Source organism: Budorcas taxicolor, chromosome 25, assembly GCF_023091745.1.
Source record: "Budorcas taxicolor isolate Tak-1 chromosome 25, Takin1.1, whole genome shotgun sequence".
Classification (NCBI taxonomy): domain Eukaryota; kingdom Metazoa; phylum Chordata; class Mammalia; order Artiodactyla; family Bovidae; genus Budorcas; species Budorcas taxicolor.
In genome coordinates, this window is record NC_068934.1 from 51,965,962 (window position 1) to 51,982,360 (window position 16,399).

General features: G+C 40.8%; 1 protein-coding gene across 1 annotated transcript; it reads left to right on the forward strand.

The window, feature by feature from the left end:
* Positions 1–950: 950 nt before the first annotated feature.
* On the forward strand, positions 951–16,066 carry LOC128068873 (organic anion transporter 7-like). The gene is made up of 11 exons (XM_052662118.1): positions 951–1,352; positions 1,974–2,077; positions 3,006–3,160; positions 3,259–3,427; positions 4,824–4,947; positions 8,832–8,947; positions 10,160–10,374; positions 14,430–14,538; positions 14,992–15,195; positions 15,610–15,618; positions 16,015–16,066. The coding sequence occupies exons 1-11, from the start codon at positions 951–953 to the stop codon at positions 16,064–16,066; spliced, it is 1,659 nt and encodes a 552-aa protein (XP_052518078.1).
* The last annotated feature ends 333 nt before the right edge of the window (positions 16,067–16,399 follow it).

The following is a 16,399-nucleotide window of genomic DNA, read 5'->3' on the forward strand; positions in this document are numbered from 1 at the left end:
TTTTAACAGATAATTTAGTGCTAATCAATAGTGTTATGACATTTTATCCTGTATTTTCTCTGCAATTCTTCCCCAGAACATTGTTCATGTGCCATATGAATTTTATGATATCAGAGTATAATTATTTATTTCTCCTTTACTCACCAGACTTTAAGAGCTGTGACGATGTTGTTTGACATAATGTTGTATTTCTAAAACTAGAACAGAAAAAGATCCTCACAAATGTTATCTGAAATGATCAATAAACCAGTAAAAATAAGCCTCCATATGAGCTGACACAAACTAACCTCTCTGGCCTCCATTACTGCCCACTCTGCCTCGATTTTGAGTAACTTATTTTCAGAGTGAATTTATGGTATGATTTGAACTGAAACAGAATGCCACTTACCAAAATGGGAAGGGTTGCATCATATTTCACTTGTTTAACTTGATAGAGTTTTAATTAACACTTTAATTAAAGTTCAATACTAAACAAGTAATACACTTTCTGTTCTTTTAAAAACAATCAAAAGCATTTCACTCTTGTGTCTCACAAATTACATTTTCTGGGAAGAACTGTAAATCGTTTAGCAGATTTATTACAGTTCTTTTAGCAAAGTCCAAAGCCCAATATTGTAATTCAGAGTCCAACACGGACTTCGTGGTATTGCTCAGTACAAAACTTTCACAAAGTACACTTTTAACAGATTTAACTGTCAACTGCTAAAGTTACCTCAGCAAAATATTTCCCTCCATGAGTTAATGAAACCAGCTACCTTCCTGACCCTCCAACAACTTGGAGAAGCAGCTTCTATGGCCCAGCTTTAGAGGTGAGACAGAGCCAATTGAGGAGAAAGTGTAGTCAGGATCAACACACACTTAGTGTGACATTGCAGCTGGAAATATTTTTCCTTTTGAACTTTTCTGGATAGTCATTTTGCCTCTTCTTAGGGGTCACCTGCTCAGCCTTGATGGCCTTTCAGGACCTCCTGGATCAAGTTGGAGGCCTGGGGAGATTCCAGATCCTTCAGATGGTTTTCCTCTGTATCTCCAGCCTCATAGTCAGCCCTCACATCCTACTGGAGAACTTCACTGCAGCCATCCCTGGTCATCGCTGCTGGGTCCACATCTTGGACAATGACACTGGCTCTGCTAATGACACTGGGACCCTCAGTCAAGATGCCCTCCTGAGAATCTCCATCCCACTGGACTCAAACCTAAGGCCAGAGAAGTGTCGTCGCTTCAGCCACCCCCAGTGGCAGCTCCTCCACCTCAATGGGACCTTCACCAACATGAGTGAGCTGGACACAGAACCCTGTGTGGATGGCTGGGTATATGACCGAAGTACCTTCTCCTCCACCATCGTGACTGAGGTAAAAGTCTTCATTTACCTCCTGTGAGTACATGGTCTGAGTGTTTAGTGGTAACAGAGGAATGAACATGCTTCTCTCCTTTAGTCACTAGGTAGGAGTTCGTTCTTTGTTGTTCTGGCAAACATTACTTACATCTCTATTAAATGATGGATTCAGAAATAGCCATGAACCCTGCTTTCACAGTGCTTTTATTCTTAGGAAGATCAGGTTTAAGCAAGTATTACACGATATTTGGTAGTGAGTTAGAAACATCTGGAAGTTTAACAAAAATCTCTATACCCAAGACTACCTCAGAACTATCATATAAGAACATCTGTGGCAAAATTCAGGCATCGATAAATTCTTAAAACTCAAATCGCTGCACTCTGTGGCCAACATTTAGAACCAATTAGTATGCAGTGAAACAGGGCATTAATAGAACTTACAGATTGAGAGGAAGCTTCCCCAAAAAATTAATGTTTAAACTGAAGTCTGAATGAGAAGATCAGCTAATGCAGAAAGGGAAGATTAAGAGGAAGGTAGAGGCCTGATATTAAATTTGCAAGTAATATTAAGGTGTTTCCACTGAGGACTTATAAGATGCTATAGAGCTCTCCTCTACTGGTTCTCCTTCTCTTCCAGTGGGACCTGGTTTGTGATTATCAGTCACTGAACTCAGTGGCTAAATTCCTACTCATGGCTGGAATGCTTGTTGGAAGTGTCATATATAACTATTTATCAGACAAGTGAGTATCTCTAGATAATAGCTCTTTTTATTCCTGGGTGTTTTCATCAATTCAAGAATCATTCTTTCATTAATGAATAAATATAGCAAATTTCACCATCCTAGAGCTACCCCGGTCTCCAATCTTTTAGAAACACAGAGAATTAATCAGTGTGGTGAATGCTATTTTTTCAACATTAAGTTTTGTACCCTAAACACAATAATGATATTTCCATCAGATCCGGAAGCACAGCAGGACAGGATGTGGAAAGGAGGTGCTGTAACATGCAGTTTAGGAGCATGAGAAAGAGTTATCTATGGAAACAGAGAAGAAGATGCTTCATGGCATGAGACTCAGCCTGTTTGAAGACACAGATATGGAAAATGACTTTGTTGGGCCTTGGTTAGGGCTGCCACGTTCAGTCCTTCCTGGACTCTATGGGATGAATGACTGTGGCTTCTTAGAAAATAAGTCTTAGAAAATTTAGAACATTAAAATCATAACAAGAATCTTTTCTGACCACAGTATGAAACTAGAAATTAAAAAACAGGAGGAGATCTTTCACATCAGGCTAGCCTTAGCCTGCAGAGTCTTAGAGTCCCTAAATCCACTGTTCTAGACGCTAAAAAAACTTCTTACTATGCTAAATATATCTGTTGGCACAAGAAATATTTATGGTGTGTGAAAATTTCTAATATTGCAGCCTGTCTTATTTGGTTTCAATTGGTGTTGAAGATTCACTGGTAACAGAGTAGAGAAGACACTTTGTCATGCTCAGGTTATGAACAAGAAGGCTGCTTCTGAGATCTGTTGTTGATTCTTTTAGGTTTCAAGTGTGAAGTTTCACTTGTTAAAACATTCCCTAAGGTTTCACAATGTGCCCTTTCTTCACGTATGATTATAATATATTGCTATCGGTTCCATATTCTGACCTGTACTTGTTTCTCAGGTTTGGGCGAAAGATGACTCTCGGGTGGTGTTTGCTCCAGCTCACCATTGCTGACACCTGTGCAGCCATTGCTCCCACCTTCCTCGTTTACTGCTCACTGCGCTTCTTGGCTGGGCTTCCTGTCCCAGCCATAATAGCAAACACTACTATACTTGGCAAGTCAACACTTTGGATATTGTACATTTTGACTTGACTGTGATGGTGACATTCCACCTTGGCTGGAGGTCAAAGTTCTGTTTGTATTTTCTTTCAGTTTTAGAGTGGACGGTGCCCCAATTCCAAACCGTGGGAACGGCACTAGTAATCTGTGCCAGTGGTGCTGCGCAAATGCTCTTAGGAGGTCTGGCTTTTGCCATTCGAGACTGGTGCACCCTTCAACTGGTGTTCTCTGTGCCATTATTTGTCAGCTTTCTGTTTTCAAGGTATAAGCTCTCCCTGAGTATTAGAAGGTCCTAGAATGAAAGAAGCATGGGAATTCCCCAGCAGTCTAGTAGTTAAGACCCCCACCTTCCAATGCAGGGAGTGCAGGTTCAATCCCTGGTCAGGGAACTAAGATACCACATGCTGCAGGGTGTGGCCAAACATTAAAATAAATAAATAAAACTTGTGAAAAGTAAAAGAAAGAAAGAAGCATGGAATCAGGACAGTTGAATTCTGTTTGGTCTTTGCTCAACCCTTGAGCATGTACTCTACTAATCTGTACAATTCAATAGGCTAAATAGACAGAGTTGCCAAATAATATTATGGACATTAAATTTGAATTTCAAATAGGCAACAAATATTGTTGTATAATAATATGCCAAATGTTACATGACATATAGTTACAATGAAAAGTATTCATTGTTTGTGTGAAATTTCCATTTATCTGAGAGTTCTGTATTTTTACGTGCTAACTGGGTGAAATGTAGGCTATCTCATCAAATTCAAACTTCAGATAAATAACAAATAAAATTCTAGTATAAGTATGTCCAAAATATTTCTTGGAGTTATTCAGTTTGTTTGATTAAAAATTTAACTAAGCACAGTATACTTTTATTTGGTAAAATTGCCACATCTCCTGAATAAGAGGGGAGCCAATAAACCTCCTGTCTGTGTCATCCTTACACTTTCTTTGTTATGGTACAAGAGGAATAATTTTATATTTTCTGGTATAATCTATCAATGATGAGTATTAGATGGAAGGAAAAAGGTATCTACAGGGGAGGAAAAACTTCCTTCTACCTTCTTACATTCTGTGGGTAGCCTTGGACACAAGAGAGATTAGCAGGAGAAATGCACACAAATGTATTTAATATTTTTACATGTATAAATGAGTCTCCAGAAGGAAAATTAAAACCCAAAGAAGCCATTAAGCCCTAAAGCTTATATGCCTTTTTGCATTAAAAGCAATCAACTGTGAGTATGTGACAAGACAAAGAGGAAAGGGCAGTAATTTATGGAATAGTGACTAGAAAGCTTATGGAAAAACTAAGGAAAAGGAAGAGTGGTTTCAGCAAGTTTGTTTGTACAGGTCTGTTTTGGCGTCACTTCCCAGTCTTTGGTGATAAGACTGTTCTTCCCTTCCCGACACAGAAAGGGCATCTTTCTCAGGGGAAAGTTTATGACCTACTTTTAGGTAGAAAGGGGAGGTCAGAGAGTTCTCTTCCTGGATCTTCCACTTCTCAAGTGCAGTGCCTTCAGCTCAAAATTATCAATATAACAAAGCATCATTTTTTTTTTTTTTTTGTATAGCACATTCCAAACCCCTTCATGTTTCTGGACAAAAGTTATGAAAAACAGGAAAATGTGAGTTAGTTGTACTCTGTCCTCTTTGATTAGGTGGCTGGCAGAGTCTGCTCGGTGGCTGATTATCACCAACAGACCCGAGGAGGGCTTAAAGGAGCTTAAAAAAGTTGCGCACAGGAATGGAAGGAAGAATGCTGGAGATACCCTAACCATGGAGGTGAGGAGGCTGAGAGGTGGTTATGGAATATAGGGAAGATATAACCTAACATCTATAGGTAGTTAGTATCTATAAGAATGGCAGGTAAGATCACAGGTGTGGTTGTAGGTCTTCTGACCTTATCATCCTGGTTTTCGAAGAGTGTTAACATCATCTGAGCTAAAATTAGAGAATGATATGCAGTTGCTAAAGGACTGGACACACATCTTAGTCAACGGAAGCAGAAAGCACTGAGCAATAATAATCATGAAGATTGTGTATTGGTCTCACTCTGCGTATGAGAAAGTAATTTTTTTTATTTTTTTATTTTTTTTTTACTTTATTTTACTTTACAATACTGTATTGGTTTTGCCATACATCAACATAAATCCGCCATGGGTGTACACGTGTTCCCAATCCTGAACCCCCCTCCCACCTCCCACCCAACACCATCTCTCTGGGTCATCCCAGTGCACCACCCCCAAGCATCCCATATCCTGCATCAAACCTAGACTGGTGATTCATTTCTTATATGATATTATACATGTTTCAATGCCATTCTCCCAAATCATCCCACCCTCCCCTTCTCCCACAGAGTCCAAAAGACTGTTCTATACATCTGTGTCTCTTTTGCTGTCTCGCATAGAGGGTTATTGTTACCATCTTTCTAAATTCCATATATATGTGTTAGTATACTGTATTGGTGTTTTTCTTTCTGGCTTACTTCACTCTGTATAATAGGCTCCAGTTTCATCCACCTCATTAGAACTGATTCAAATGTATTCTTTTTAATGGCCGAGTAATACTCCATTGTGTATATGTACCACTGCTTTCTTATCCATTCATCTGCTGATGGACATCTAGGTTGCTTCCATGTCCTGGCTATTATAAACAGTGCTGCAATAAACATTGGAGTACATGTGTCTCTTTCAATTCTGGTTTCCTTGGTGTGTATGCCCAGCAGTGGGATTGCTGGGTCATAAGGCAGTTCTATTTCCAGTTTTCTAAGGAATCTCCACACTGTTCTCCATAGTGGCTGTACTAGTTTGCATTCCCACCAACAGGGTAAGAGGGTTCCCTTTTCTCCACACCCTCTCCAGCATTTATTGCTTGTAGACTTTTGGATTGCAGCCATTCTGACTGGTGTGAAATGGTACCTCATTGTGGTTTTGATTTGCATTTCTCTGATAATGAGTGATGTTGAGCATCTTTTCATGTGTTTGTTAGCCATCCATATGTCTTCTTTGGAGAAATGTCTGTTTAGTTCTTTGGCCCATTTTTTGATTGGGTCATTTATTTTTCTGGACTTGATCTGCAGGAATTGCTTGTATATTTTTGAGATGAGTTGTTTGTCAGTTGCTTCATTTGCTATTATTTTCTCCCATTCTGAAGGCTGTCTTTTCACCTTGCTTATAGTTTCCTTTGTTGTGCAGAAGCTTTTAATTTTAATTAGATCCCATTTGTTTATTATTGCTTTTATTTCCAGTATTCCGGGAGGTGGGTCATAGAAGATCCTGCTGTGATTTATGTCGGAGAGTGTTTTGCCTATTTTCCTCTAGGAGTTTTATAGTTTCTGGTCTTACATTTAGATCTTTAATCCATTTTGAGTTTCCTTTTGTGTATGGTGTTAGAAAGTGTTCTAGTTTCATTCTTTTGCAAGTGGTTGACCAGTTTTCCCAGCACCGCTTGTTAAAGAGACTATCTTTAATCCATTGTATATTCTTGCCTTCTTTGTTGAAGATAACGTGTCCATAGGTGTGTGGATTTATCTCTGGGCTTTCTATTTTGTTCCATTGATCTATATTTCTGTCTTTGTACCAGTACCATACTGTCTTGATGACTGTGGCTTTGTAGTAGAGCCTGAAGTCAGGCAGGTTGATGCCTCCAGTTCCATTCTTCTTTCTCAGGATTGCTTGGGCTATTTGAGGTTTTTTGTCTTTCCATACAAATTGTGAAATTATTTGTTCTAGCTCTGTGAAAAAATGCTGCTGGTAGCTTGATAGGGATTGCATTGAATCTGTAGATTGCTTTGGGTAGTATGCTCATGTTCACTATATTGATTCTTCTGATCCATGAACACAGTATATTTTTCCATCTATTAGTGTCCTCTTTGATTTCTTTCACCAGTGTTTTCTAGTTTTCTATATATAGGTCTTTATTTTCTTTAGGTAGATATATTCCTAAGTATTTTATTCTTTTCATTGTAATGGTGAATGGAATTGTTTCCTTAATTTCTCTTTCTACTTTCTCATTATTAGTGTATAGGGAAGTTTTGGCCACAGCAATCAGAGCAGAAAAAGAAATAAAAGGAATCCAAATTGGAAAAGAAGAAGCAAAACTCTCCCTGTTTGCAGATGACATGATCCTCTACATAGAAAACCCTAAAGACTCCACCAGAATATTCCTAGAGCTAATCAATGAATATAGTAAGGTAGTTCTCTTTTTAATTTTTTATGAACCTCTACACTAATTTACATTCCGACCAATAGTATTTAAGAGTTCCCTTTTCTCCACATTCTTGCCAATACGTGACATTTCTTATCTTTTAGATGATAGCCATTACAACAGAATATATATCACTGTTATTTTTATTTTCATTTCCCTAATGATTAGGGAGGGGCTTCCCTGGGAGCTCAGCTGGTAGAAAATCTGCCTGCAATGTGGGAGACCTGGGTTCCATCCCTGGGTTGGGAAGATCGCCTGGAGAAGGGAACAGCTACCCACTCCACTATTCTGGCCTGGAGAATTCATGGACTGTATAGAGTCGGACGTGACTAACTTTTCACTTTCACTTTCAGTGATTAGGGATGTTGGACACTTTTTCACGAATCTATTAGCCATCTGTATATCTTCCTTGAAAAAAAAAATGTCTATTCAGACACTCTTCTCATTTTTTAATTGGATTGTTTGGCTTTTTGCTATTGAGTTGAATGAGTCCTTTACATCTTTCAGATTTTAATCCTTTATCAGATACATAATTTGCAAATATTTTTTCACATTGTGTAGGTTGTCACATTTTGGGGGGTTTTCCTGGTGACTCAGTGGTAAAGAATTCACCTGCAGTGCAGGAGATGCAGCAGTAGCAGCAGGTTCAATCCCTGGGTGGGGAAGATCCCCTGGAAAAGGAAATGGAAACCCACTCCAGTATTCTTACCTAGGAAATCCTATGGACAGAGGAGCCTGATGGGCTAAGTCCATGGAATTGCAAAGAGTCAGACACAACTCAGCAACTAAGTGCACACATTTTTTTATTCCTAGTCATCTTTTTAATGAGAAAGAAATCGAGGCTTAGAGATGACCTATTACCTTCATTAAAGTGTATATTTAGCATTTAGCAAAGCCATTGCATAATGACAGGTAATAAAGTCTGGGTGTAAATCATACTACTCCAATATCGCCCCTGATTTTTGTCCTCAGATTTAATTCTAGGCATCTCATTCATGGAGGCAAAACATGCTAGGGTTTCCCTGAAAGAGGTTGACCCAAGAGCCAAAATTAAGTCTCTCAAGGAAATTATTCTCCTCCTCCCTGGAAAAAAAATTCTGCCAACAGCCACCTGAGAAGCAAGCTTAGTGCCAGACCTTCATGCCCCTCTGGTACAAGTGAAGCTTTGGGCCTAAATCTAATAACTATTCCTTTAGTCCCTTCCTGACCTAAATCTATAACCTCGACTTCCCTTTTGATGCCCAGCAGGCAATTTGAGTCTCTTATTGAAATTTCCTTGTCACTGCACAATTTCCCTTTATCTCCCTGATTCTCCGTTCACAGCACTTTACATCTTCATTACTCATCATTACATCTTCAGTGGCTATATTTTCTAGTAGAAACAAAGGGGAGTCATCTGTTGGGGGCCTCATACTGCCTACCATTGCATGACAACTGAATAGCTTGTTGCTGTTTCAAAGGTCCTGAGATCTGCCATGCAGGAGGAGCTGGAGGCAGCACAGACCAAACTTTCTGTGTTTGACTTGTTCCGCACACCCAACCTGCGTAAAAGGATCTGTCTCCTGTCCTTTGTGAGGTGGGCTTCACACACTGCATGAGGGATGTTAAAATAGCGGAGACATGATTGTATTTGTTATTTCAGCATCTATAACATGCTAGAGAGACAGATTTGAGATAAAGCATGAGGAAGTCAAGAACATGGTTGCTATGTTTGGAGAAAGTAAAAGGGTTTTGAAAAGACAAACACAGAACCAATTATACAATGAGGAGTTCTATTTATCACATCACCCTAAAGGCTTATCACTAGAGATGTTGCAGAGAATGTCAATCATGGCACAGATCTTGGCTATAAGTTTCTTCACTTGTTTTCATGTTAATTGAAGTAAAAATATAAACAAAAGTAAAGTGCTCAGATGCATGCAGTTCAATGAATAGTTCCATATGTAAATATATAACCATCACCCAGATCAAGGTTTAGAAAAAAAGCTAAAATTCTGGAAGGCCCCATTATGTCTCCTCCATAACAAAACTCCCTGCATTCCCCCCAAAAGTGTAATAAGAATTATGACTTCCATCATTATATAATTATTTTGTGATAATTTCTAAACTGTCACCTCACAAGGAAATGGTTTTTATAAAGTCCTCAAGATTTGTTTTAACAAGATATGTTAACACAGGCAAACTTGGAAATGACCGTCATGAAGGAACTTTTATTCACAAATCCCTAGAAAGAGGAAGTATGTGACAAGCCAGATGGGGCCATGCAGGGAAGCACCTGGCTGGGTCAATCAGAAGATGGCCCCAAACCTTTATTGGGGTTTTGTGGGAGGGAATGAGAGGAGATTATATGCTGAGGGTTGGACTGTTTGAATAATTTCAGCAGAATCTGTGATATAGAGATGGCTCTGAGTTGTTCAATGCCTGACCCTGGAGTTATTTAGGACAATGAGAATATTGGCTTGGTGTGAGAGTTTGATAAAGGGGATGCTAGGGGGTATGGGCCCTGGATTGGTGGTTTGTATATCAAAGGTGCACTCACAGGGGAGCAGTTTGCCAACTTATCAGTGAGCGCTGGAAGAGGCAGACTCTCCACGATCAAGGCCCCATCTGCCAGAGAATCAAAAATACAGAAAATTTTACAGCATAATCAAAATTGAAATATTCTACAAATCAGACCATGTCTGAATACTCTAAAACCAAGCCTTAGCTTCCTGGCAAAATATCACTATTTGTATGATTGGAGAATCTAAACTCATGACATCTGTCTTTCCTTTTTGTCCACCCACAGACTTCTAACCACCACAACAGTTTTTGGCCTGTCCCTCCACCTCCAGTTTGTGGGGGAAAACATTTTCCTACTCCAAATTCTCTTTGGCGTAGTCCAACTTCCAGGCAATTATGCTGCAGTTTTAGCACTGAATCACCTGGGTCGCAGAGTAAGCCAGATGGTCTTCATATTTCTGCTGGCTGCTTCCATTCTCTTCCTGATCTTCATACCCCAAGGTGAGAAAATAGCTCAGCATGAAAAATAGGTTTCTCAGCATCCTCCCCTCAGGGACTATATGGATCACACCTAACTAAAGCCGGAAGGAAAGGCAGCATTGTGTTCTAAGGATTCCCTGAAACCAATCTAGGGGGTTAGTAAAGCTTCTGCACTTATGTTGCTGGGAAAAGAAGTATCAGAAGGAAGTAATTTTCCTCTGCCCTTTTAAGTTCTTCTGTCTGGACTAAGAATTAAATTGACATGAGATGAACTAACAGGAGAAAATCAAAAGTTTAATAATGTGTATAAACATGGGAAAGTGAAAGTGTTAATCACGCGGGAGGATCTGCGACCCCACGGACTGAAGCCTCTGTCCCTGGAATTCTCCAGGCAAGAATACTGGAGTGAGTAGCCATTCCCTTCTCCAGGGGATCTTCCCGACCTAGGGATCGAACCCAGGTCTCCCATATTGGTGGCAGATTCTTTACTGACTGAGTCACGAGGGAAGCATAGACCCAGGCAAAACTGAGTAACCTATGAAAATAGCCAAAGCCCCACCTTCAATACCATCTTCAGCTAAAAGCAAAAGAGAAAAATAGCATATTGAAGGGTAGTGGTTTGGAACTTCAAAGGGGAGGAAGGTGATTCGCCTGGAGATGGAAAAGATGTCTGGTAAACAAATGTTCGTTTGGCCATGTAGAAACAGTGGGACATAGAGTGGATGCAGGTCTCTAGGCCCCACCGAGTTTCCCCCACCATACCTAGCCCATGTTGTCTGCAGACATTTCTAGTGTTAGGTCTATTCCAAGACTAAGCCCTTTGCCTAAATTCTTTCATCAGCTAAGGAGGAGGTAAAAAAAAAGACTTCCTGAGTCTTCTATTTCTCAAAACTAACCAACCTAAATTAACCTTCAGGCCAAAGACATGCATTTTGGGGTGGTGAGTTTTGCTCCCTTACAGAATCAAACATAATTAAAGTCAGCACAGACATGCGATTGTATTCATAACATCTGAGAAATATCTGGAAACTGGTGCCATCTGTGACTGGCAGTTTCTCTAGGACAGCAATTAATCACTTAGTGGTGGTGGTTTACTGACTAAGTTGTGTCCAACTGTTTACGACTTCATGGACTGTAGCCCCATAGACTGCAGCCCACCAGGTTCCTCTGTCCATGGGATATCCCAGGCAAGAATACTGGAGTAGGTTGCCATTTCCTTCTCCACGGGATCTTCCCATCCCAGGGATTGAACCTGTGTCTTCTGCATGGCAGGCAAATCCTTTATCCCTGAGCCACCTTTGGCCAATCATACTTTACACAGTAAGCAAGGAGGGTCTAGACCTTGTAATAGTCTCTCATGTGAAGACATAGTACTGTCACTTCCTCTGGCTGGGCTCTTTCTTGGTTCTATCGCTTCACTGAATAGAGATCAGTATCCTCTGATCTCTATGTAACTACTTATATGTCTCAAGTCTGGTCACCATTAGGGCAACTCTAGTTTAGGGGTGTCATCTTAACGTCAAGAAAATAAAATTCCCTGTCTTCAAGCAGTGAAGAGAACAGTAGGAACAAGGCAGAAAGCACTCAAGAGCCTGTCTTATGATCTATTTTACTAAACTGAACGATCACATGTAATGAAGAGGGAAACCCAGGTGTTCACATGCTTCACCTGACTCCCAGTGCAGGGATGCACTTTATGGGATCCCAGATTGTTGGGGTTCCACTGCTCACCTTGAATATTAGCAGTGATGCAAGTTTGCTACCTAATGACAGAGCCCACTCCCAGTATTGTAGCACTCATAATGGAGCACTACTCATAATGGAGGACAGGTAGGCATAGAAAACAGACTCTCTGAAATTTCCCTTCTGTTGTTTCCAAAATCAGGCTATTTTTCCCAATAGAGATTCTTATATTTGATTAGTGAAACATTCCTAGATAAAGACACTCTCCAGATTATCCATTAATACAGGAATCCTGTCCTTGTATTGAAGGACCTAAGCTACTCCATTTTGTTAACAGAAAAACTCCATTTTGTAAGGTTCCAGGAAAAGAGCCTTTGAAAATCCAAGAGCCTTTGGAAATCCCCTGACCTCTCCCCACCACCCTCGAGCCAATCAGACCCCAGACCAAAATCTCCTGACCTAATGTAGTCTACCTAGGTAATGGGAACCAATCAGAACCCGTGGCCAGCCTGGGAAAATAAAAACCAATCAGAAACCAACACCTAACCCTTCCACAGAAGGTAACCAATTAGATGTCTCCAAACCCGGAAACTCCCGTTTTTCAAATTTCTCATGGGAGAATACCCTATATAAGCAATGTAACCCAGAACGCATCGGGTGGGAGCCCCAGCTCGAGCTTGGTAATAAAAACTCTCTTGCTTTTGCATTGGATATCGGCTCCCTGGTGGTCACTGGGAGATTTCGCGACTTGGGCACAACAGTATTCATCTCTTTTGCCAATACTAGTCCATGTCAATATTGTGAAAGCTCCTAGGTTTTAATCTGTTGAGAGATGGATGAATCCTACACCCCTCAGTTATTGCTCACATGACCATCCTGAAAGGTTGTTGTTGAATTACGACGACGGGATTCTTGGCCTCTGGAGGAGAAGAATTCAATCTGGGGCCAGAGATGAGGCTTGATTGCTCAGAGCTTTTGTGTAACAAAGTTTAAAATATAAAGGAGATAGAGAAAGCTTCTGACATAGGCATCAGAAGGGGGCAGAAAGAGTACCCCCCTGCTAGTCTTCAGCTGGATGTTATATAGTCACCAGCAGTCTGTTAATGAAAGAAAGGAATGTCTCAAAACTTAGAATGGCACCAGACCCCTCACCCATAGGATGTATTTTGGGATAATCTTTGCTCCAAATGGTTCATCTTGGGCCAGAAAAGGATTAACTTGAATCTTGAAGAAGGGTAGAGCACCATACAAATAGTGTTATTTACATAGATTAGAGGAACAATATCAGAGTATAACATACTGGTTTATCAAGGAGGTTCTGAGCCCAAAAGGCAAACAGACTTGAAGACAGAGTTTGTGGTAAATGCATAGTACATTAGCATAGCTTAAGATAAACATTTCCGTAAGAAAAAGGCAATGGTTAACTTCAAGTGAAACCAGGTGTCATTATGGCAACACAGAATTTTAAGAGAAACCTCCTTTTAAATTTGTATAGAAAAGGAAAAATTATCTCGAGTTTGTTTCCTCCAGCCTCTTACGAGAGATAAAATGTCTGACACTTGCAGGCTATTTCCTCCGTTTGGAGACCCCTGGCCTTCCTGCCTGTTACCCTCTCAATCCTACATTCTGCCTGAAGGGCAGAGGAGACACTGGAGAAAATAAATGAAATCAAGTTCTGCTGGTCTCACCTTCCCTCTCCTTTTCTGGCAAATCTCAGAGAGGCAGGGACAGTTGATAAAATAATTCAGAGCCTTTTATTGACCAGAAGCCATACATTTCTCAGCCTATTAGACACCGCACATTTTCAGCCTCTGTGTAGTTTCTCTTCTATGTATTTTACACTTGAGAACAGCTCCAATAGGGTTCCCTGGTGGCTCAGAGGTTAAAGCATCTGCTTGGAATGAGGGAGACCCGGGTTCAGTCCCCCGGGTTGGGAAGATCCCTTGGAGAAAGAAATGGCAACCCACTCCAGTACTCTTGCCTGGAGAATCCCATGGAGGGAGGAGCCTGGTAGGCTACAGTCCATGGGTTCGCAAAGAGTCAGACACCACTGAGCGACTTCACTCTCACTTTCACTTTCATTTGATCGGGCTTCCCAGTTGTGCAGTGGTAAAGTCTCTGCCCGCCAAGGCAGGAGACCCAGTTTCCATCCCTGGGCTGGGAAGATCCCATAGAGTAGGAAACATCAACCCACTCCAATGTTCTTTGTCTGGAAAACTCCACGGATAGAGGAGCCTGACAGGCTACAGCCCATGGGGTTGCAAAGAGTCAGACATGATTGATCACAGATGAACAGTGTGTTACAGGCTCTATCTCTATCTCATTTGTAATTATGGGGATGCTGATTCCTTCAGCTCAGATTGCCTGAGCCTCACTGGTTTTCTTCTCTCCAGAAATGCAGACCCTGCATGTGGTCACAGCAACTTTGGCAGTAGGAGTTTCTTGTGCCGCATTGTCCAGTTGTCTTTCTCATGCATTTGAACTGACTCCTACTGTACTCAGGTATGAAAATTCATAGATACCCTTTCAAAAACAGACCTCTGCCAGCTAACTGACACTTACTGGAGGAGGAAAACTAAGATTGGTTAGTTATGAGAAGTAACCAAGTGTAATAACAAAAACCTAACAATTTTTACCCAAAGTTTATTTAAAGTTTTTGCCAGACACTGGGTGAAGTCCTTATGTGTGACATCTCATGTGATCTTCTGAACTACAGGAAGGGAAGATGTCATGAGTAACGGTAATTCTTAATAATCAAACTGGGTGCACTTAATTGCACTTGAACTTGAAAAAAAAATTGCTAGCAAAGTAAAGAGAAAATTTCAAAAGGAAGCATATGTGGTCAACCTTCTGCACTGCTATGCTGTCTCCCATAATCAGAGTAAAGTAATACATCACAAAATTACATGTGTAGGTTTTTCCCTGACTTTCTTGGATTATTGTTTACACCCCAAGGGTAACAGCTCTGGGAATCATAGGATTTGCTTCTGCTACCGGGACGGCCCTGGCTCCCCTCTTGATGATCCTAAGTGTGTATTCCCCACACCTGCCCTGGATCATCTACGGAGTCTGCTCCATCCTCGGTGGCTTTGTTGTCCGACTCCTTCCTGAAACCAGGAATAAGCCTCTGCCCGACTCCATCCAGGATGTGGAAAATGAGTGAGTAAACCCTCAGGGTCTGTGACGAGGAGGGCAAAACATGAGTTGAGACACTGTCCCCCACACAAGCTAAGATCTAAGCTATTTCCAGGTGATCCGTGCCTTTGGTTTTGCTACAGTTTCATCCCTCCCCACAGTGACCTCAGACTCCCCCAAGCGTCCCTGGATCACCCAGACCAACATCAGTGTGCACCAGTAGGTTTAGTGCTGAAGAAGCCAAAATCAGATGCCCTGGTGTGACATACACACCCCTGAAGGTGTTTCACAAACAGGCACTGATCCAAACACCAGATTCTCATCCCTCAGACCCTGGCAGACCTCAGCCCAGTGAGGGCAGTAAGCTCTCTGAGACTGTTGGTGTCTGGAGGTCTGTGACCTGCCCAGGTCACTGAAGACCTGAGGGAGACCAAGGAGAAGAAAAGAGCCTCCCCTCCCCCCTCGACCCCCCCCCCCCACCCTCCCCACACACACAGTATATCTCGGGGAAAGAGTCTTATTGTGCTGCCTATGAGATTTGGACCATCTGACTTTCCCTGGAAATGAAATGTTACAAAAAGAGAGAAGAGTAGTAAATATTGGAATTTTAAGTGATGAAGATTGGGAAATGATTCTATGACTTTCTGTGTACCATTTGCCTTTACCAAAAACTCCTTTGACCAATGCAAAGATGTCCAAACTCCAACACTTGGGGCAGGGCTCATGGTTTATAACCAAAACTGTATGGCAAAGGATAAGCTTGCTCTAAAGAATACAAGACATATATGTTTATTTGATATTTTTCCGTTGTTGGTTTCATTGTACTTTTTCCATGGGAAAATGTTCAAGGGAAGCAAAGCAGGAAGAAACCTTCATGCAAGTGACACAGTTTTAAGGAATTCCATTAACTAATTGCTGATTCTAGAGCATAATAAAAGGGGAAAATGAGGTAATGTTTACATGCTGGAAATTTTTGTAAAATAAATAAATATGTAATAGAAAAAATTGATTTTTACAATTATGGAACTAAATTATGAAATATAAAATACCTCTGATTAACCACAATAAGAAATGTGGAGAAAACCATAATATTTTTAAAAGATTTTGCATATTTGTATGATTGTAGATAATTAGCATGTCTCTGAATAAGAAGGCAGAATGGAACTGAAAATAACTTAGTCTTCCCCTAATTAATCAGTAGAATAATTGATGTAGTAATTACAATGAT